Genomic DNA, 22,875 nt, shown 5'->3' with positions numbered 1-22,875 from the left:
GCAGCAAAAGTTCAGCAAACTCACTGGGCCCCAAAATCTCATGGAGAGCTTGTCAGAGAGAAATCCCTGGGATAAAAATCTAGATTTACTAAATATGACCTTTCAAGGACAAGATTTGGTGAAGGCTTGTAGTGCCAGCTTTTGGGGAGGTTAACAGAGCCCCTGAAATGTGAGACCATCCTGCAGAACATAGGAAGACCCTATCTTACCGGGTGGTGGTGCACGCCTTTAATCCTAGCACTTGGGAGGCAGAGGCAGGTGGATTTCTGAGTTTTGGGCTAGCCTGGTCTACAGAGTGAGTTCCAGGACAGCCAGGGCTACACAGAGAAACCCTGTCTCAAAAAAAAATTATTTCTAGCCAGGCATGATGGCACATGTATTTAATCCCAGCACTCAGTAGGCAGAGGCAAAGGCAGGAGAATCTCTATGAGTTCAAGGCTAGCCTGATCTGCATAGGGAGTCCCAGGACAGCCAGAGCTACATAGTAAATGAGACCCTGTCTCAATAAACAGAACATAAAAAGATTTTTTAAGTGATTTTTGGCATGGATTTATATTAAAAAACATTAAAAGACTTAACATTTTCCCTAATTTTTCTTTAACAGGATATTTGTCAAATGCAAAAGATATCTACAAAAGTGTGTTAGACTCCTGTTTGGATAACATTTGGAGACAGCTGAAAATTTTACAGTTTGTTAAGGAAAAAAGGCCTAAAACCAACTATAAGATTCAAGAATTGCAACGTCAGATACTAACTAGACTGCAGAGTCAACAAAAAATGAAGGTTGAGTATTGGGCTGAAGCAGATAAAGTATTTAGTATAAAGAAGGAGGTATAACATAATTTGACGCATTTAATGTTGAGGTTATAAAATAGGTTATGTTTGGCCCTTGACAGTTTTCTCCTTAACGGTAATCAGACGCAGAGAAGAGGTCGTGTCATTCATTATTCACTGCCTTCAAATTCAAATGCTGTAATTTCTGTTGTAAACTGTTGTCTTGGATTGTGGAGATTTAGATCATAACATAACTGTAATAATTCACTTTTGTGTAGGGAGCCAGAATCCCGTCTCACATGATAACTGTAAAAAATACCACATGTCTCCTGAATTAATGAACTTTAAAGGCACAATGCCTCTCCAAACCTAATCTAGCAGGAAAGCATTACAGGCCATCATACTGAATCTGAATATAAATTTATGTGAGCTTTTTCCTTTTCCACTCTGTCGCTCCTTTATTCTCAATTTTATAGTCACTTGAATGACTTTAAAAGTCATCAAATTAAATCAGTAAGTGACAACTTTACCATCAGACCTCACTCTCTGCTCCCTCCAGAAAGACTGTGGGGTAAGTAGGAGAATACACGGTGCTCCTCTGTGCAGTGATGTCAGGCGTGGGGTTGAAGTTAACAGTAATGAAGCGGGCTGGGACAGTTTTCGTACAGACAAAACTTACAGACAGATGTGAAGACCCTGCCTCAGAATACTTCCCTCATAGGTATTTGGTGTCACCAGAATTTAGAACAGGACCATTTACTTTGTAACCTTTGTGCTCCCATTTTGTTTGTAAGGCAGGCTTGGTTCTCTGTGCAGCAGAAGCCGGCCTTGACCTTCAGGCCTCTTGCCCAGGCCTCCTGACTGCAGGCTACCACACCTGCAACTGTATTCTCTGGTGTGAGGTGTATCCGACCAGTTACATTTGCTAGTTTTATCTCTGTAGCAAAACCATGGAAAAGAATAATTCAGCTGGGGCATACCTCAGTCTAGAGCACTTGCCTGCATGCGTGAGGGCCTAGGTTTGATCTTCAGCATCACACACACACACACACACACACACACACACACAAAAATACAGAAGAGAAGAATGGTTGTTCAGCAATACATGTGGAATTCTTTTTTGTTGTTGTTGTTGTTGTTGTTGTTTTGGTTTGGTTTGGTTTGGTTTGGTTTTGGTTTTTTCGAGACAGGGTTTCTCTGTGTAGCCCTGGCTGTCCTGGAACTCACTCTGTAGACCAGGCTTGGCCTTGAACTCAGAAATCTGCCTGCCTCTGCCTCCCAGAGTGCTGGGATTACAGGCATGCACCACCACCACCCAGCTTACATGTGGAATTCTTACTTTTTGACTAGGTACTGATTATAATAAGAATGGACTCAGACAGAGAAAAGCATTTGCTTCTTAAAACCCTTAAGAAAATAGAAGGTAGGGACATTTATCTTGTCCTTCATTTAGTAAATGTTTTAAGTTATAAAAGTGTATTCATCTAACTGGCATTGACATTAAAATACTATAAATCTGTCTTCTCAAAATCTAGGACTCACTGGGGTTTCTCTAATGGTTTGATTCTCCAGTTGCTCAAACTCTCATCAGTATTTAACTGACAATTTTAAATCAATGTAGACTGTAAGTCTATAATTTATCTATAATGTATTTATATGTATTTTTATTAAGAATGTAATTTTATTAAGTTTTTAGATTACTCCCTAGTTGCTACATTAGTACTGCCTACTTACAACTTTACAGTTTTATAAACAAAGAAAATATTCATAAAGACATAGCATAGTTGATCTTACAAGTAGTAATTGAGGAGATGGAATTTAACTCAGTTTTCTCCAGTCCGTGTATACTTCAGCTCTGCTCACTGATGCCGCCTCGGTAGGCCCTTTCTGCTTTGCTTGGGAACCCACTGCTTGTGTGCTGTCTCCATTACACTATGGCTGAAACGTCACTTTCCCCACACATCTTTGCTTCCTCTGTAGCTCTCTCATATGGAAGCAGATTATTTTCCTTTCCCTATTTATCTGTGCGTGTGCGTGCGTGCGTGCGTGCGTGCGTGCGTGTGTGTGTGTGTGTGTGTGTGTGTGCATGTCTTCCATCACCTACATGATGGAAGGAGAGAACCAACTTCTGAAAGTTGTCTTCTGACCACCCCCCACCACACACACTAAATCAATTACTCTGGAGAGTGCTGCATAGCAGTCCATGTTCTGTGGAGGTGAGGGAATGCTCTGCTCCAGAGGGAAAAAACCTAGAGCTGCGTAATGGAGCACTTCCTCCTTCCACATTAGTTAAGATGAGTGATGCATACCTTTAATCCCAGCACTTGGGAGGCAGAGGCAGGTGGATTTCTGAGTTCAAGGCCAGCCTGGTCTACAGAGTGAGTTCCAGAACAGCCAGGACTATACAGAGAAACCCTGTCTCGGAAAAAAAAAACAAAACAAAAAACAACAAAGCAAGACAGCTGCAGCTCTGGGCCCGGCCTGCACACTCAGTCGCTTTTGGTACTTGTCCTCTGCTCAGCACTGCCTGCTGACACAAAAGGTGACTATGCAAACTACAAATGCTTTCAATCTTTCAGACTGAAAATATCCTCAGCCAGGAGCTAGTTAGGCACATGCACGCATATGTGGTGTGTGTGTGTGTGTGTGTGTGTGTGTGTGGTGTGTGTGGTGTATGTGGTGTGTGTGTGTGTGGTGTGTGGTGTGTGTGGTGTATGTGTGGGGGTGGTATGTGTGGTGTATGTGGTGTGTGTGTGTGTGGTATATGTGGTATATGTGGTGTGTGTGGTGTATGTGGTATGTGCGTGTGTGTTGTATGTGGTGTATATGTGTGTATGTGGTGTGTGTGTGTGTTGTATGTGGTGTGTGTGTGTGTTGTATGTGGTGTGTGTGGTGTATGTGGTGTGTGTGTGTGTGTGTGGTATGTGTGTGTGGTTTTGTGTGTGTGTGGTATGTGTGTGGTGTGTGTGTGTGTGTGTGTGTGTGTGGTATGTGTGTGTGGTATGTATGTGTGGTATGTGTATGTGGTGTGTGTGTGTGTGTGGTATGTGTGTGGTATGTGTATGTGGTATGTGTGTGTGGTTGTGTGTGTGGTTGTGTGTGATGTGTGTGTGTGTGGTATGTATGTGTGGTTGTGTGGTATGTGTGTATGTGTAGTATGTGTGTGTGTGTGTGTATCTGACTGTGTGTGTCTGTGTGTGTCTATGTATGGTGTGTTTGTCTGTCTAATGATAGGGGAAAAAAATCTGGTTTCACTGTCCACATATTTAGAGATCTAGTAAAGTACTTACCATGTTTCTAATTTGTCTTTAGGACCAGAGCTAATATGCACTTGCTTAGACTTTAGATGTTATGAGTTACCTTATGAACTATATTAAGAAATAGTACTCATCCTTATTGTTACCAAAGCTATATATCACCAAGAAATATTACATATAATGGTTAATCATTAATATGCTGTTATTGTACAATAACTTTGTGAACTTTACAACTGACTGAAGTGCACTAATAGAATACAGAATTAATTTAGACTTGGTTTAATTATTCTTTAATTAGTTATGCCAACCAGAAATAAGCTAATGGCTGTAAGGATACAGTGTTTGAAGTTTATATTTTATTTATAAACACTAGTAAGAACTTAAAATTAAAATTAAAAATCATAAATGGCTGTTGCCCAGTAGGTCTTGTGTTTCTTACAAGGTCAATAGAGAAATGCACACACGCACACACATACACACACTCATATCACGTTGAATCAATATCACTCCCTTGCTGATTTTGTTATGTACTCACATCTTTGGTTAGAGAAAAAGATAAGAATCTATGATTTGGGGCAAAATAAGTTTAAATGTACAGGCAATGAGTATTTAGTATGGCTGCTTTAAAATTGAATGTCTGACCACTTTTGTGTGGCATAAAAAGTTTAGATTGTTATGATCTCTGTGTACATACCAGAAATATCGTATATGTTTTAAGCTTTCTGATAAATAGAAATAGACTTAGTCTATTTCTAATAGAAAGTCAAGCAGGGCTGTAGTGGCGCTCGCCTTTAATCCCAGCACTTGGGAGGCAGAGGCAGGTGGATTTCTAAGTTCAAGGCCAGCCTGGTCCACAGAGTGAGTTCCAGGACAGACAGGACTACACAGAGAAATCTTGTCTCAAAAAAACAAAACAAAACAAAAACAAAAAAAAAAAAAAAAGGAAGAAAGAAAGAAAGAAAGAGTCTGACTTAGACCTATAATCTGGAAAATCATATTTCAAGTAATTTCCTTGTTTACAGATTTTTAGTTCATTTTGATGAGAGTGACACTGGAAAAAAATATAACAAAACTGAAAAAGACAAATCTTGTTGAAAGAAAACTCCCTTTTTTTCTTTTTTTCCAAACAGGCTTAACAATGACTGTTTTACGTTCAAATGAGAGAAAAGATTTTCTGGAAACTACCAGTGCTTTAAAAGGGTAAAGTTGTATTTTTTTAATGTACAGTATAGTTCCACAGGGAAGTTTCCAAAGAAAGTTCCTCCTGGTGTCTAGGCCGTAGCTCAGTGGTGGAGTGCTCACAGGCCAGGGTCAGGCCTTGGTTTGATCCCTAACACCCAGGAAGTTCAGGTTAAGGAAACCTGAAATGCACAGTTTTACTCTCTTTGTGCAAAATGCCTAACATAGAACATTCTAACTCCCAACATAGTCTTGTAGTTAGTAAAGTAAGCATCCGGGGACTTAGCTCAATCTTACTGTAATATCTCCAAATTATCATCACCATTGTTGTTAGAATAGAAACAAAACTGGGCACTCAGCACTCAGGAGGCAGAGGCAGGGGGTCAGCCAGGACTCTTGAAGAAGAAAACTCCAGAGAAACCCTGTGGGAGTGCAGAGTGTGGATGTGCTGGGGTAGGGCTAGGGGAGGGAAGGGAAGGGGAAGGGAGGGAAGAGTAGGGGAAGGGAGGGAAGGGGAGGTGAAAGAAGGGAAGGGGAGGGGGAAGGAGGGGAGGGGAGGGAAGGGAGGTGAGAGGAGGGAAGGGAAGGGAAAGGAGAAGAAGAAAAAAAAACCCTCTTAACACAGCCTAGTCTTTCTTCAGTTTCTTGGCATGACTTGTCCTATCTCCCTTTGTCCTCTGAAGGGTCTGCTAATTAATTAATAATAGGCCCAGCACTGTGTTTTTCAATGTCTTTATCTTGCCTTATTTCACATAGAAATTATTTCTAGTATTGGGATCCAAATAATGAAAAGAAATATAAATAAAATAGAAGTCCACAAAAACTAGGCATAAACACTTTTTAATCTTTATATGTATGTATATTTTTTGTATATATATGGTACATGCCAGAAGAGGACATCAGATCCCATCACAGATAGTTGTGAGCCACCATGTAGTTACTATTAATTGAACTCAGAACCTCTGGAAGAACAGTCAGTGCTTGTAACCACTGAGCCATCTCTCCAGCCCCAGCACACACACTTTTAACCTCTAGATTGATCTGGATGGAAAGCAGTAGTAGAGTTTAGTTACAGTAGTTCAGTCTCACTTGAAGATGTTGAGAAGCAATGCTTACACTGCTGTGCCCACTGCCTTTGTCTTTGTTAAACACACGAGAGGCTGTGGAGAAGAAACAGTTCCATCTGGCAGTAGTCAGAAAACACCCTCCTATGCAGTTTACAACACTAAGCCTTAGCATTGGTGAGGCAAGGCAGATTTTTCATGCTGACATCTATTATTGATAGTAATAACATCAGTTACATTTGAGACTCATACATATGACATATTGTATATTCTGGTATTTTTTTAAAGTTTGATCATCAGAGAAAAAGATAAAATGGTAGTGTATGCCTTTAATCCCAGCACTCTGGAGGCAGTGGCAGGCAGCTCTGTGAATTTGAGGCCAGCCTGGTCTACATAGCAAGTTCCAGACAGCCAGAGCTATGCAGAGAGACCCTGTCTAAAAATCCAAAATCAAAACAACAACAACAAAAGAAAGAAAGAAAGATAAGATGAGATAAACGCAGTCACAAGAAATGAGCAGTAAGTGTGCTGATGTTTTCCCAGTTGTGGAGGCAGAGGTCAGGCGAGCACGGGAGCCATCTTGACTGCTCCAGCTGAGGAGTGGCACAAGTGTAATTCCCCCGTCTTGGCCACTTTTGTCTCCAGTACGCATGCCTGTGTGGTCGTGCACAGTCACAGCATCGGAGCGGATTTCCCCTGGAGCAGCTTCTCGCTCGTGGTGGAGTACAACCACGTGGGACACTCTTGCTGGGCCGAGCACTGCCAGCGGTTGGACATACCCTTCCTGGCCTTTAAAGTTGCTGTTCCAGACACAGCTCTGCAGAGTAAGGAGACAAGCCAGCGTCCTGCCCCGCGGCTCCACTAGAGCAGGACGGTCCTTTTCACTGGAGAACTTTTCTTTGTTCCTATTGCTATTCATAGAGTAAATACTGTGTTTGTAGAACTTTATCGCGCGCCTGCATTACTGCTGTTTAAGAAAAAAGGGAAAGGTGTGGCAAAGAGAAAGTGAGCATGTAACTCTCTTACTCAGGACACGCCTCGCTGGATCCATTTGGTGGATTTCTCTTGGAAATTCCGATTCCATATGTATTTTTTGCATCTGAAGGACTTCTTAATACTCCAGAAATACTCCGGCTGCTGGAGTCTACGTAAGGTTTTAGTTGTTGGTCTTATGTGTATCTGTTCCGTAAGTTAAATGGTGTGCCTCGCATGTTGTACTCTAGTTTATTATATTCTTGAATATTCTAGTCTTTCTGACCCAAGACTAGAATATATAAGAACTGCTTTCCAAAGAGTATATCAATTTATATTTCTAATTCCTAAACTCTTAACTATTAAACAATTTTATGATATTTACTAATGTTTGAGCAAAATAAAAATTAATTTTTCTTTAAATTTGCATTTTACTTAAATTTCTCTTGTTACCAGCACATATAGACATGTGTTATTTTTCTATAAATTACATGTTCAAAGATTTGAGCCATTTGCAAAATCGAGAATGAGAATTTCTGCTTAAAAACAGCATGGAACAGGATTATGACGTTCTGAATGGATGGTTGGGTTTTCAGGTCATTATTTTTGAGGTAATACCAACATTGAATGCTTTAAATTCAAAAATAGTGTGCCACAGCACACAGGAATACTGAAGTGTGTGTCAGTGAAGGATAATTGGATTATTACTTCAGATAAAATCCAAATCAATAGTGGGTACTTTCATTTGAAAGGTTACCAGGCATTCATCAAAAAACTGTTACTTCGTGTACAGTGGGAGCTGGGTTGTAGCTCAGCTGTAGCGTGTCCTTAGTATGTGTGTGTGAGACCACTTAGTATTTGTGAGGCCCTGAATTTAACCCCCAGCAACAACTTGACCTCCAAAAGTAAGTCAATTTAAAAAGAAGATGAAAATTCTGATAAATAGTGATTTTATAATTTTTTGATGTGGTATTTGTATTTTATAAGAAGTAGGATAAATTGGTTAAGACATTTTCTTTTGGTAAAGACATTTGTAATGGTAGAAGACATACTAATATTCAGCACAACTACTAATATAGCATATACTTTTTAAAAGGATTATCATTGTAAAAAAAAAAAAAAAGAAAGAAAGAAAAGGAAAAGGAAAAAAGGAAATTAGCATAGAGATGACTCAGCTAATTAATACCTGCAGAGGACCAGAGTTTGGTTCCAGCACCCAGGCTGGGCAAGCTCATAAATACCTGTAACTCCAGCTCCAGGTGAGCCAAGGGAGTCTGGTGCCCTGTTCTGGCTCCATGGGCACTGTAATGTAATGCATTCATACACACACAGGCACATGCACATGCATGCACATGCACACACATAAACATACATAAAAATTAAAAGTTCAATTTGTAATAAATAAAACGAATAAATAGAAATGTAAAAAGAGATGAACACAACTCAAGGTAAAACCAATAGAAAATGCACCAGAAGTTTTCCAAGTGAGCAGGTATAGATTAGAGGAGAAAGGCTTCTAGTCTCTTTTATATACTGAAGAAATCACAATTTTCTTCAAAGAATACTTTGAATTATGAAAGGAAAACAGTACCTCCCATAATTGAATACTCAGAAGGGCAGCTGGACACTCAGAAGAGCTCTCTTGGCCATGGCATGATTCTCACTGAAGAATGTTGTCTTTTGCAGCTATAACATCACACTAGTGGAGAGGTGCTGCTGTGGGTCGCTGAGACTCTTTGGAAGTACAGAGTGTTATGTAGTGGTGACAGTTGATGAGCACACTGCTGTAGTTGTGCAGGTAAAACTGTAATAACAAATGGAAGCTTGGGTGGAAAGTGGGTCTGGGAGAGATTAGCATAAGGATGGAGAATGAATATGTTTAAAGGTATGAAATTATCACATTAAAATATGTTAAACATAGAAAATCACACATATTAAAATACATACAACTCAGTTTGAGAGGATGCACCTAACCTGGCAGAGACCTGATGTGCCACAGTGGTGGGACGCCTGGGTGGGCTCCACCCTCTCAAAGGAAAGTGGGAGGGGCATAGGAGAGGGACTGTGTGGAGAGGGGGGCAGCATTTGGGATGTAAATAAATAAATAATACATACAACTATGTGGGTACTTAAGATGCATATAAATTCTTGAAAGAATGTTTTTATATGTTTGCATGATTGAAGTACCAGTTGCAAGGAAATGGAGATGAGAAATCAGGTTTGATGATACAGAGACTATAAATTATTGGTAAATATGGTAAAGTACACTCTGATTTGATGAATAAACATTACAATATAAGAAAGATATAATAGGAAAGTTCAAGTCCTGGATCTTTAAAGATGCCATGTGCCTTGAATATTTATAATTCCAAATTATTTGTTGACTTGGAAGAAATGTCTTAACCCATAGTCATAGAACTTACTGTTAGAAAAAGGACATGTCATGAATTATACACTTTATCAAAATTCTTAGTAAAGGGCAAGAGGGTCCAGTCATGGAGAGACCTGGGAGGGCAGGCTCCAGGGCTTACCTCAGGCCACCATGCTTACAGGGCGTTTCCGTTGCACCACCAACAGGTTAGTCCATAGGCTTTCAAATGTGCTTTCTGCTGCCCAGAGTAGCCATGTCTCAGCCCACAAAAGCCTCTGCCATCACGGGAACACTGACTCTGCTGTTGCGTGGTCTCTTGGGCTCCCTGCTGAGGCTGTCAGTTGTTTTATGTCCACTGCAGCTCTCTCCGTTTCCATGGGATTTTAATTTTTATATGAAATAGGAAACCATACCTATGCCTCACAAGCTATCTTTTATATGCCAGACTATTGAAGTTTTTAAGCAGTAATCAACCTAATGTATCTTCATTTTCTTTACTTTTATAGGACCTAGAAGAGTTACATCATGAGAAGGCATCAGACAATATCATTATGAGACTAATGGCACTGTCGTTCCAGTATAGCTGTTGCTGGATAATTCTATATTCCAAGGAAACATTAAACTCACAGTAGGCAAACGCTTCTCAATCCCTAGTCATAGTCAGAGTCTTTAGTCAGTCCTCCCTGCACACAGACGCTCACGTCCCGTCACGTTATTCATCTAATGTGCTTTAACTGAGGGACTCTGGGGATGGAGACAGGTGACACACGCTGTCTTGGGCATTCTGTTCAGATCATCCCCTCCTACCCCATCCTATTAAGCATTATCGCTTTAAGTGTTTTATTTCTTTGTCATCTTGGGCTTCTTTGCTAAATGGTAAATCACTTTTAAACCTCATCTAAAATCATGTTAATAAATCGAACACATAACTTCCTCCTGTACTTTGATAACCAAAACATTAGAAAATGTCCTGTCCAGACAATGGCTTGAGTCATCATTGTATCTCCTATCCTTTTTTTTCTTTAAGACTTATTTATTATTATAAATAAGTACACTGTAGCTGTCTTCAGACACACCAGAAGAGGGCATCAGATCTCATTACAGATAAGGTAGTAAGCTACCATGTGGTTGCTGGGAATTGAACTTAGGACCTCTGGAAGAACAGTCGTTGTTCTTAACCACTGAGCCATCTGTCTAGCTCAAATCTCTAATTTTTTAATTTTTTTTATTTAATTTTATTTATTTATTTATTTATTTATTTATTTATTTTTGGTTTTTCAAGACAGGGTTTCTCTGTGTAACCCTGGTTGTCCTGGAACTCACTCTGTAGACCAGGCTGGCCTCGAACTCAGAAATCTGCCTGCCTCTGCCACCCAAGTGCTGGGATTAAAGGCATGGGCCACCACCACCTGGCAAATCTCTAATTCTTTAGGAAATATTTCAACCGTCATATTCTGCAGACTCTCAAAGTTGGCGTGTTTAGGTAGGAACTGACTGCATGTTCTCTGACCCCTTCAAACCTGTACTTCTTATTTGTCCTTGAGCAATTTTTGGCATTGCCTCCTATCCAGTTGTTCTGTATTTATAGTACCAAGACCTCAGCTTTGATTTTATTTCATGTTGTTACACTACCAGCTATTATTCTTTCTCCATACAACCTGGGTTCCTTTCAGTGGTGTGTCATATACTCAGTTGATGTCCCTAAAGCCAAGATCTGATTGTTCTGCTCCTACGGAAAGCCTTTACTGAGGGTCTAGGAAGACAACTGAGCCAGTAAAGTACTTGGCACAAGGAACTGACTTCAAATCCAAGAACCTAGGTTTAAATCCTATGTTGAAGAAAAAAGTCAGGCATGGTGGTCTGCATTTTAATCCCAGTGTTAGGGAAGCAAAAGCATGTGGGTCCCTGTTGCTTCCCGGCTGCCAGCCTAGCCTGGCTGGCAAGTTCCAGGACAATTACAGAGCCCGTAATTACAAAGCAATAGAGACAGCACTTAAGAAGTGACACTAAAGACACTGACTCTGGCTCTAAGGCACAGTAGAGAACCGCATAATCCCAGCCAGAGGCAGGTAGATCTCTGTGAGCTCTACATAGAAAGTCCCAGACCTGCCAGGGCTGCATAATGAGACCCTGTCTCAAAAAAAAAAAAAAAAAAAAAGGAGGAAGAGCGGGGAGGGGAAGCGGAGGGGAGGAAGAGGATGAGGAAAGGTCATTAACTTCTGGCTCCATATGCAATACACACAAACACTTTACACACACACACACACACACACACACACACACACACACACACCCTTTACTGAGCTCCTAGATACCTACTCACACTGTGGCCTGCATGTGAGGTCCTGGGATAGGACCCAGCTGGATTGCAGGCTGGGCTTTCCTGCCTTCCGTTAGCCCGGTTCTCTCTCCCTCTCAACTGTTTCCTAGAGAGAAGGTGCACTCAGGCCTTTAGGACCGGTTCCCAGGCACTTACTGTGTTTTCTCCTCCATCTCTCCTCAGAACTCCCTCATGGACCCTTTCCATCCTGTGAACTGCTTACCTCTCTGTTTCTTCTCCTCTGTTTTGGTTCTTTGGAGTACTTGTTCTAAAGCTTGCTGCTTTTATCTGTTACATGCTCAGAAGTTGTTCATGGAGTGAGTTGTCCTTCCTACCAAATTGCTACCCAGTTTCCCTCACTTTTATCCCTGTAGTACCGCATCCCGCCTAACTCGCAGTAAGCTTTAGAAGTCCTTTAAATTGGTTGGTAAAGAAGGTATCAATGTATTTGTCATTGCCTCTGACTTTTTTTCTCACTTTCTTGATGCTGTTTTTTTAAGATTTATTTCTTTTATGTATATGAGTATAGTGTAGCTATCTTCAGACACACCAGAAGAGGGCATCATCCCATTAACAGATAATTGCTGGGAATTATTGTTGTTTGTATGTTTGTTTTCGAGATAAAGTTTCTTTTGTGTAGCCCTGACTGTCCTGGAACTCACCCTGTACCAATCAGACTGTCCTTGAACTCATAGAGATTCCCCCTGCCACCACCACTTTTTTTTTCCTTGATGCTATTCTTATTTCCTAGTTTACCAAACTCTTTCTGTATAATTGTTATCTTATGAGAACAAATACATGCTGGAGTCTGAGAGTCTAAACACCTTGGCTCTTAACTCCTTTTCTGTTAACAGCCCCAGCAAGTCACTTATCCCTTTCCACCTGCACTGCAAAATGAAAGCTGTGGTCTGTGCTTTAACACTGTTACCTTGAAGATAAAAAGTCCTGTGAGACACTTTATGCTCAGTGGTACTTATAAATGATTTTTAAGTTTCACCCAAAGCTTGGCAACTTTTTGGATAAATTACTTATCTGGAAGTTTTTCTAAGGTTGTTTTTATATTACTTTTATATATAGTTTTGTGGTTCAATTGAAATACAGGGAGAATAGCAGAAGACCCTAACCTGTTTTTACTTATCATGTAAATATTCTTAGATGTGAGTGGTAAGGCAGAGCCACGCTCTCACAGGGCAGCAGTTGCCTGGCTGGTAACTGCTGAAGGGGAAAGGTACTCATGGTGGTGTCCTGCCCTTGGACTTGAGATGGAGTACTCTATGTGTCTAACCTAGTTCATCACTGGAGATAAGAACAGGATAGTAGGACTCCTCTCCTCAGCCCTCATCTCCCTCCACACAGCCTCACATCCCTAGACTTAATAGCAGGGTTAAAGACAGGAGGTGGGAATATCTTTTCCAGGGAGGGTAGAGTAAGTGCAGAGAGGTGGACTTGCTTGTAGTAAAATGTCTAATGAATAAGCATATAATAATAAAATTCTTCTTAGGTACCATCTTACAGGAAAGACACTTCATCACCTTGCACAGATTTATGCAGCTTTGGTTTCCTCGGGCCTTAAATCTGACGAACTGGATGTAAAGGTATTACTTTCCTATACATTTATATGTTGGGTTTATAAACTAAAGTAAAACTTGAACACAGGTGTCTAGTGAAACGAAATAGTAAACAGACACAGTTCCTTTAGAGCCAATAAAGAGCAGGGTCAAATTATAAAATATATTTACCTTTGAACTTGTTTTAAAAGTGTTTGTGTGTGTTTGTTTACATACACACATAAATACAAAGCAAATAAGAAGTGACAAAACCTTTAAGTCTGGTATGTGCACCTGTGACCTCAGCACTCAGGAGACTGAGGCATAAAGATGGCGAGTTCAAAGCCAGCTAGGGAGCTATAAAATGAGACTGTCTCAAAAAAACAAAATAATAGTGATGCTGTAGTTCATTTAAAATCAAGCCATAGTTAGAACTTTAAAAAACCAAGTCAGGATATAAGGAAAAATAAATGTCCTTTGACTAAAACAAGTTATTTCTGAAAGCTGCAGACATTCTGGTGGGGTCATGTGTCCTGGTGAGCTCCTTGTCTGGCCTCTTCTTAGTGTCCCACTCTAAATGTCGGCATTTGTCTGAATTCAGGGATAGTTACTTTTCTATTATCATTTCCATTTCCTTTATTTAAGAACTCAGATATTCTCACAGCCTTGCTGTAGTTTATGAGTATAGTTCTTGAAATCCTTCTTACATTTAAGATCTGCACCTGTATTCTGTCAGCCGGTTGGAGGTCTCCACAGGTTGAGTGGCACAGCCCTCTCTGTGTGGCTGTGGCTTCTAGAGTCTTCCACGCCCACCTCTGCTTCTCTTGTTCAGGTGCCCATCACTCTCATGCAGATTTTTAAAATGCTTTCCTAAAGGATCACCTTCTACTTTCCCTTATCCCCATATGCGGACACAATCCCATTGCTGAGATGCAGCTGTAGGAATCTGCTCCCTAGACAGTAGGTTCTGAAGGCGAGGAGCTTGTCTGTTTACTCCCAGCACAGTGCCAAGTAGAAGACTATTTATTGATAAGTTGTCTTGCTCACATACCTTCCGTGTCTTCCTGCTTCATTCACAATAGAGTCAAAATTTAAGTGGATTCAAAATTTAGTCCCAGGTAATCATTTGCTCCAGAAACTCCCACCCAATCGTACTCAGCCAATGAGGAGGTGTCATCTGGCCTTTCTTCCCCAGGAATCCTGCTGCCTGTCTCTTAGAGCTGGGTTTCAAACATGGCGTCTTGAGGAAACCTGCCCCAGCCATACCCTCGATAATCTCACAGCCCTCCCCCATTACTCCCTATACCTTTATTGGGGTGTGATGTGTTTGTTTCTGGTATTTTCTTCTGCTTTTGTTTTTGAGACAGTGTTACTGTGGAGTATAGTCCTGGCTGGCCTTGAACTCAAAGATCCTACTGACCAAGTCAGCTCGGTCAGTCAACTGGGTCTGAAGGGAGGGAGCAAGGACTGAAAAGAAAAAGACAATTAGACAGCACTGTAACATGACTGAGTGCTGAGGCTGAAGCGGGCTTATTTTTTTCTAGGCCGCTTTTATATCATTCTAGGTACAAACAAAGAATATGGTCAGTCCTAAGTCATAAATTAAGTAGTCAAGGAACAAACAGAGCATAGTGGGAAGGTCCCAGGATTACTGTACTCAGGGTCTTAACAAGACTCTTCCAGACCTAGGGAGATGGCTCAGCGGTTAAAAACATTGACTGCTCTTCCAGAGATCCTGAGTTCAAATCCCAGCAACCACAGGGTGGCTCACAACCATCTGTAATGGGATCCGATGCCCTCTTCTGGTGTGTCTGAGAGAGCGACAGTGTACTCACATACATGAAATAAAGAAAGAAATCTTTAAAAACCACACCAGTCAAGATACAAAGAACACCGTCCTCAGCTGCATTCATCCTGAGCCTACTTCCAAGCCCTAGTCCAAAGTCAAATTCCTGCCAAATTCCTAGAAGCCAGCCCCCAAAGCTCCCCACAACCTACTTCTCAAGTGCTGGGATTAAAGGCATGCTCAACTCTGAGAGGTAAGAACTAGGTCCTTTGTAAACCTGTGGCATCTTGTGCAGTGCTTCAAACACCAAAATTATATTTAACAAGCATCTACTAAATAGAGTTAAGTCAAATCATAACCTGTTAAAAATATCAAGAAAGATCTTTTTGAAAATTTCAGTCTCATGATGGATACTACACACAAAAATAAAATTCTGAGAAAAGTTATCCTTGAATAAATAAATAAGGAGTTAAATAAAATTAAATAAATACATTAAATTAAATGAATATTCAAACAAGGATCTTCTGCTTGGTTAGCCTTTTCCCAACATGTGGTAAATAAGTATATGTATGGCACTGTGTTCAGATACAGGCACACAGTACAGAGAAGATGTCCCCCAAAGAAAGCACTTGAGGGTAAAATAGGAGTACTACGCAGGGGATCCATTCCAAACATCTGGGTAGGTAGCTTCTGTCCAGGTAAAAACTACTCAAAAGGCTTTTCAGATTCATCCTAAGAGTATCCATTTTGTTTGTTCATTTGTTTTTGTTTTTTTTTTTATATAGATTTTAGGATGTGATCATGGCCAATTTGTTATTACTTTGTTAGTAACTCATTAATATGCTTAAGTGTCTCTCTGTTCTGACTGGATGTCATTACTAAAGTTTGAGAAGGCTGGGGATATAGCTTGGAGGGCAGAGCGCGTACCCAGCATGCACAGGGCCATGGGCTCAGCCTCAAGCACCACATGAAATAGAGCCATGCATACCTATAATGCTACTGCACTTGGGAGGTAGAGGCAAGAGGATCAGAAGTTCAAGGTTACCTTTGGCTACATATGAGTTCAAGGATAGCTTGGACTACATGAGACCCTTACAGAAGAAATAATTTTTCTATAAATGAAATATAATACTAAGTAAATTTTAAAAGACTTAATAAGTGTCAAATGAAAATAAGAAAAATAAATTCCAAAAATTAAATAATAGAATACAATATTGAAAGAAAGGGGTCAGGTATGGTGGTGCATGCCTTAATCCTGCACTTAAGAGGCAGAGGCAGACAGATCTCTGTAGGTTTGAGTCCATCGTGGTCAACATAGCAAGTTCCAGGACAGCCAAGGCTATATAAAAAAGACCTCTAGTCACCAGGTAGTGGTGCACATTTTTAATCCCAGCGCTTGGAAGGCAGAAGTAGGAGGATCTCTGTAAGTTCTAGGCCAGCCATGTCTACAGAAAGGCTGTCTAGGACAGCCAGGGCTACACAAAGAAACCCTGTCTCAAAAACAAACAAACAAAAACAAAAAATACCTTCTCTTGGAAAAGAAAAGAAAGAAAATTAATTTGGTTATTGTCATAAATAAAAGACCTTGCATTTGACATATACAGAGTAATAAATTATATATAAGACGATGAGTGCAAATTCACTACTTAGATTTTTTTCCCTTTATCTCAAACTATTTCTGAATGCTACATCTTGCTTCTTCATAGTCTCCTGCAATCTAACATATGAAAATTATTTTTTTTTAGCTTATAATTGCCCCGGGAGTAGAAGAGACTGCTTTAATAATTCGACAAATTGCAGACTACAATTTAATGACATCGAAGAGAGATCCCCATGAATGGTTGGATAAATCCTGGGTGGAAGTTTCACCTTCTAAGGTTACTTTTTCTAATGTATAATTTAAACATTTGTGAAGCAAACGGACATGATTACCTGAGTCCCTTACTGAGAGCTTACTTTTCCACACGCCCCAAATTGAGTTATAAATCTAACGACAAACATTTTAATCTGTAGACTAAAGTAGGTCACTCTCAAAAGAGTCCTGACACCACACTGTTTTCCAGGAAGAAATGAGCCTACTTGATTTCCCTTGTGTAAACCCACTGGTGGCTCAGCTCATGTTGCACCGAGCACCGTCCCTGCACTGGCTCCTCACAGCGAGTCCTGCCGAGCTGCAGGAGCTGCTGCCCCAGGTTCCAGGCAAAGTGCTGAAGGTGGGTAAGAGCCACAGGCTCCTGGCTTCCCTCTTCCGGTTCCGGCTTCCTATTGTACCACATGCGTTTCTGAACGAGGTCTTTGCTTTTGTTTTGGATCTCACACAGGAAAGAAGTCATTTACTTGAGCTAACTTTCATACAGAATTGTCACTAGCTACCATAGATAATTCAGCACAGTTTATCACATTTTAAGGCATTTTGAAATATTGTGTTCATAAATATTCAATTAACACATTTATATTTCCCCTTCCAAGAACTTCTACTGGAGCTGGAGAGATGGCTCAGCAGTTAAGAGCACCGACTGCTCTTCCAGAAGTCTTGAGTTCAATTCCCAGCAACCACATGGTAGCTCACAACCATCTGTACTGGGATCTGATGCTCTCTTCTGGTGTGTCTGATGACAGCAAAAGTGTACTCACATACAGAAAATAAATACTTCTTTAAAAAAAAAAAGAATTTCTACCATAATAGGGAAGAGAGCTTTAGAGTTATTGGTGATATTTTAAAATTCTTAGCAAGGAATAGTATTCATGTATAATTTGAATAGCTAAAATAAAATCCATTGAAATTGTTGTGAAATTAAAACTCTTAAAAAGTATAAAACTCCACTGCAAGCTGCTAAAAAAAATAGATGCAAATTACAATGTTCTCTTTTAATGGCATTTAATTATTTCTTTTGTGAGTACAGAGCTCAGTGTAGACTCTGAATTTAGGAAGGTATCATCTTTGTTTTCTAGGCCTATTACATTATTTTTTTTAATTTTTCAGCATTTTTATAGCATCACTTCCTTGTTCAAGATTAGTTCTCCCACCATGACAAAGTCTTCTCAGATCTCATCACTTCAGGAAGATATGAATCAAACTGATCTCTTTATTTCTCAGAGTTCAGTTCCTATCATTCAAGAACACGATGACTATTATTCCTATGACGAGACCTTGCTGAAAGGCACAAGCTCTTCTCCTGTGGAGCTAAGAGAAACTCCATTCATGTTGCCATCTGCAGCACCACACAGTCAGAGCAGCTGCTGGGAAGACCCCAGCTGTGGCCCCGACACAGTGCAGAATAACCCTTTCCTAATGAATGCAGAATCAAAGAAAGTCACCTGGCCCTCCTTTCCCAGCCGGAGTGATTCAGAGTCAGATGTCTTTTCTTTGGGCCTAACACAAGTAAGTTGTGAACCCATGATGCCACTAACTGATTCTCAGAGGAGAGGCACTCATGGTTTTGTAGATTGTCCTGAAGCAAAAAGAACCAGAAACATGCAAGTGTCCACCCCTATCTTTTTACCAGAGAGCTGCCAATCGCGCCTTCACTGGGACTTTAAGAAAAACAGTTGTAGAAAACAGATTTATTCATTCAATCCAAGCTGTGGAGCAGAACAGACTACTTACAAATGGCACTCTCAAAACGATGACTTCTCCAGTAATCAGCCAGGTCTGTGGGACGAGTTGGAAAACACATACAGAAATGCAAATGCTGGGACTAAGGAGTCTTTCTGGAGAGAGCTGCCAACTGCTCCAAGCTGGGATCCAGTCTGTGCTTTTGAATCTAATGTAAGTCAAGGAGGACCCAAGGGCCTTCATTTCTGCCAAAGACCTGGAAACTACTTAAGACAGAGAAGGTTCCCTGTATCTTCATCCAGTTGGGGAGATTACGAAACACCAACAGGTAACATTAATAGTTGATACAACTACTTCCAGTTATGATTTTAAAGCTAAAGCTAGGGGCTGGAGAGATGTACAGTGGTTAAGAGCTCTTACAGAGGACCCACATTCAGTCCCCAGCACCCACTTTGGGCAGCTCACACAACTGTAACTCCACCTCCTGGGGATCAGACACCTCTGGTCTCCTGGGACATACCTTCATGCAGATGCAAATAACTACATACACATAACTACAAATAAAAATATTAAAAAATGGTAGCTCTATACTCAAACTTCAGTGAATTGGTATAACAAAGTATATCAAATTCTTGTAGTATCAAATGAACCGTATAGTCAACTTAAGCTTAAAATAGCACTCAGGAGGCAGAGGCAGGGGGATTTCAATGAGTTCAAGGCCAGCCTGATCTAAGTTCCAGGAGAACCAGGACTACACAGAGAAAAGATGTTATAAACAAACAAACAAGAAGAAGAAATTTAAAATGAAAATAGCAAGCTTAAGTAAACAGGAGGCCGGCCCTGACCGGAGAGGGCTCAGCGTCTGGGAAGCACACACGCTCCCCTGGCTAACATTTGTTAAGGCTGAGGGCTGCTCAGGGCTCAGTCACAATGGTGCTTACTGCGCAAGCATGAGGACCTAAGTTTGATACCCAGAAACAAAAGCCTGGCCTTGCGGTCATGGCTCATAATCCCAGCAATGGGAGGCAGAAACAGGCTGATCTGCGGCTCGGTGTCATCCAGTCCAATATATTCAGTAAGGAAGAGGCCAGGAAGAGACTCTGTCTTAAAACTCAAATCAAATCAGGATTAATGGTACCTGAGGAGGAACAACACCTGAGTTTGTCCTCTAGCCTTCACGTGCACACACACACACACACACATACACACACACACACACGCGCGCGCGCGCGCGCACACGCGTAAACCTTTTCTACAAGTTGCTTACCTTTTTGGGGTAAGAACCCCTATTATCTTCTCTTTGATGGATGTTTTTGACTTGACTGAACATTTTATCATATCACCTTTTAAAAAGGACAGTTTTGTTTTCTCATCCCTACTCACTGTGTCTTTACTTATGGCATTGACTGAACATCTAGAACAAAGTGTTAAGATCTCATAGGCTTATGAATATGACCGTGTCGTGAAAGGTAGTGGCTGGAGAGAAAGTTAAGTCTCAAACTCTTTTCAGAGTCTCCTTCCTAAGATCAGAGAAGGGACCAGAAAAAAAACCAAACTGACATTCTATATTTTAGTAAAAGAGGGCCTCCTAATCCTTACTTCCACCCTCCCCTCATCCCCTGCCTGCCCTTAGCGCCTTCTGATGGCTCCTCTGTTGTCCCGTCCAGGAGACTTCTTTCTGCTTTCTCATCACTGGTATCCTTAGCCCCGCCCCAGGAAGGCCTCCTGGTCCCTGTCCTAGTTTGATGACCTATAGTAACCCCATGCGCACATGTATACAGATTACACTCCATATACACACATACACAGATTACACACCATAGTCACCCCATACACTCATATACAAATTACAAAAAAAAAAAAAAAAAAAAAAACCTTCATGGCTATCTTTCATTGCCTGGCTGTTCCCTTAAGGTGCTTTCAGTCCTAGCCATTGTTCTGCAAATGTTACTTCATTTTTTTTTTAAAGCTGAATAAAATCCCCCTGAGTATATGTACAGGGATGCTGTTAGTTTGGTTCCTGATGTTTAGTTCTGATTTTCGTAACAAGAGTGAGTCATGGTGGTGGCGTTTGTGCTTTATTATATAGCTGGTTCCTAAATGACCCAGATCAAACCCCTTCCTTGGACCCTAGAACAATTACACACATGCACTCTCTAGACTCTTGAACATGGACTGCTTCCCTATATAATTCTTCCATTTTCTCAATGAGAAAATTCCAGGAAGTTTCTAATTCTGACATTTAAGCTTTTAGGCATATAGGTGGAATTCTCAGATATCTATATACATTTTAATTCATTTAGTTTTGAATAATTTTATTTTGCATGTATATGTGTGTGGCATGTGTGCATGTGTGCACAAATGTTCATGTGTGGGTGCACACTTACTGATGCATGTGCACATGTATCTGCATGTGTGTGGAAGCTGCTGCCTGGAGCTGTGCACATGTGCGTGTGCACATGAGTATACACACATGTGCACTCACACAATTCACATGCATAAACTGATTAAATTTTGAAATAGAGCCGGTGAAGTGGAAGCTGAACAGCTAATAAAATGTAAACACACTGGACACAATATGAGCAATTCTGTGGTATACAGAGCCTGGGAACAAAGCTAGCTTGTGAAGATGTGTTGGAACCCTTCAGGGTTAGGAAGCCTGTCTGAGCTGCTTGTTTGCAATGGTTGTATTTAAACACACTAGAGCCAGGAGAGACCTTGGAGCTCATAGAACCTTACGGAAGAGGAGAATGGAATCTGGGGATGATGAATGACTCAACAATCTACGTGAGCACTGATCACAAACAGCTGTCGGGGACAGGTGCATCATGTTAAAAAACATTTTTCATATCTACTTATCCCAATAAAATGGTTTTCTTTTCTCCTTTTTACAGACTTAATGTACTCACAAGTACCACAACCCAAGAAACGACGTCTAATGTATGAGAAAGTCCCTGGAAGAGTGGATGGGCAAACCCGGCTGAAGTTTATATGAAAAAGAGCAGGGACAGTGCCACCTGCCAGATTCTACCTCCTTGTGACAATCCAGTAACAAAATTATTTAGGCTTGACTCTACATCAGAAAATGCTATTCTGTCTACATGTCCTCAGTGTTTATATCCAAGTCTGCTTGTATCATAAGCATAAGACCCCTAGAAGTATTCAGATGCATGTGTACTTCACAAGGCTTTTGTCTTTTTAAAGATCTGTTTTTACACCTGTGTGTGTGCATGTGGAGTGTGCGCACTTGAGGCCAGAGGACCCCAAGTCCCCATCATAGTTTTGTTTTTTTTAAGGTTTAATTTCTTATTATTAAACTATGCATCTGCATGTCGGACTGTGCATGCTGAGGGCACCTGAGCCACGGGGCCTTAGTTACTGCTGTTGGTGAGCTGTGCGAGCCGTGTGCGAGGAACCGCAGTCCAGTCCTCTACAGGGCAGCAAGCACTCTTGACCCCCACCACAGTCTGACAGCTGGAGTCAAGAAGTGAGGAGCACCCCGCAACAGGGCAAAACTGGAGCCAAAGAAGCTCTGTGCAGTAGCCGGGCAGTGGTGGCGCATGCCTGTAATCCCAGCACTCTGGGAGGCAGAGGCAGGCGGATTTCTGAGTTCGAGGCCAGCCTGGTCTACAGAGTGAGTTCCAGGACAGCCAGGGCTATACAGAAAAACCCTGTCTCGAAAAAACCAAATCAAAAAAACCAAAAAAAAAAAAAAAAAAAGAAGCTCTGCGCAGGTTCCCCAACCCAGTTAGAAAGAGCAGGAAGACCGCTTGCAACCTAGATTGTGGGAAGGGTTCACATTCTGTTCATTGCTTGCTGGCTTGCTTGTTTTGAGACAGAGTCTTACTTATAGCCCTGGCTGTCCTGGAACTTACTCTGAAGGCCAGGCTGGCATCGAACTCACAGAGATCCACCTGCCTCTGCTTCCCAACTGCTGGGACTAAAGGCGTGAGCCATCACCACCACCACTACCCAGCAAGAGTTCCCATTCTTAATATACAAAACACCCTTTTGAACTGGAGGAAAAAAGGAAACCCAATAGAATAAAA

General features: G+C 41.0%; 1 protein-coding gene across 1 annotated transcript in view; it reads left to right on the top strand.

The window, feature by feature from the left end:
- Positions 1-22,156, top strand: part of Shoc1 (shortage in chiasmata 1) — a 75,584-nt gene extending 53,428 nt beyond the window's left edge. Inside the window, exons 16-27 of the mRNA XM_052175502.1 lie at positions 605-783; positions 2,125-2,197; positions 5,162-5,231; positions 6,920-7,098; positions 7,305-7,422; positions 8,933-9,044; positions 10,124-10,245; positions 13,439-13,532; positions 17,016-17,147; positions 17,334-17,483; positions 18,254-19,154; positions 21,721-22,156. Of these exons, the coding sequence (XP_052031462.1) occupies positions 605-783; positions 2,125-2,197; positions 5,162-5,231; positions 6,920-7,098; positions 7,305-7,422; positions 8,933-9,044; positions 10,124-10,245; positions 13,439-13,532; positions 17,016-17,147; positions 17,334-17,483; positions 18,254-19,154; positions 21,721-21,821 (2,231 nt within the window). The 3' untranslated portion in view covers positions 21,822-22,156. The remainder of the gene's footprint in view (positions 1-604; positions 784-2,124; positions 2,198-5,161; positions 5,232-6,919; positions 7,099-7,304; positions 7,423-8,932; positions 9,045-10,123; positions 10,246-13,438; positions 13,533-17,015; positions 17,148-17,333; positions 17,484-18,253; positions 19,155-21,720) is intronic.
- The last annotated feature ends 719 nt before the right edge of the window (positions 22,157-22,875 follow it).

The sequence above is a fragment of the Apodemus sylvaticus genome, chromosome 3 (genome assembly GCF_947179515.1).
Source record: "Apodemus sylvaticus chromosome 3, mApoSyl1.1, whole genome shotgun sequence".
NCBI classification, from domain to species: Eukaryota; Metazoa; Chordata; class Mammalia; order Rodentia; family Muridae; genus Apodemus; species Apodemus sylvaticus.
Note: the sequence above shows the minus strand (reverse complement) of the source record. Positions and strands in the feature narration are given on the sequence as shown.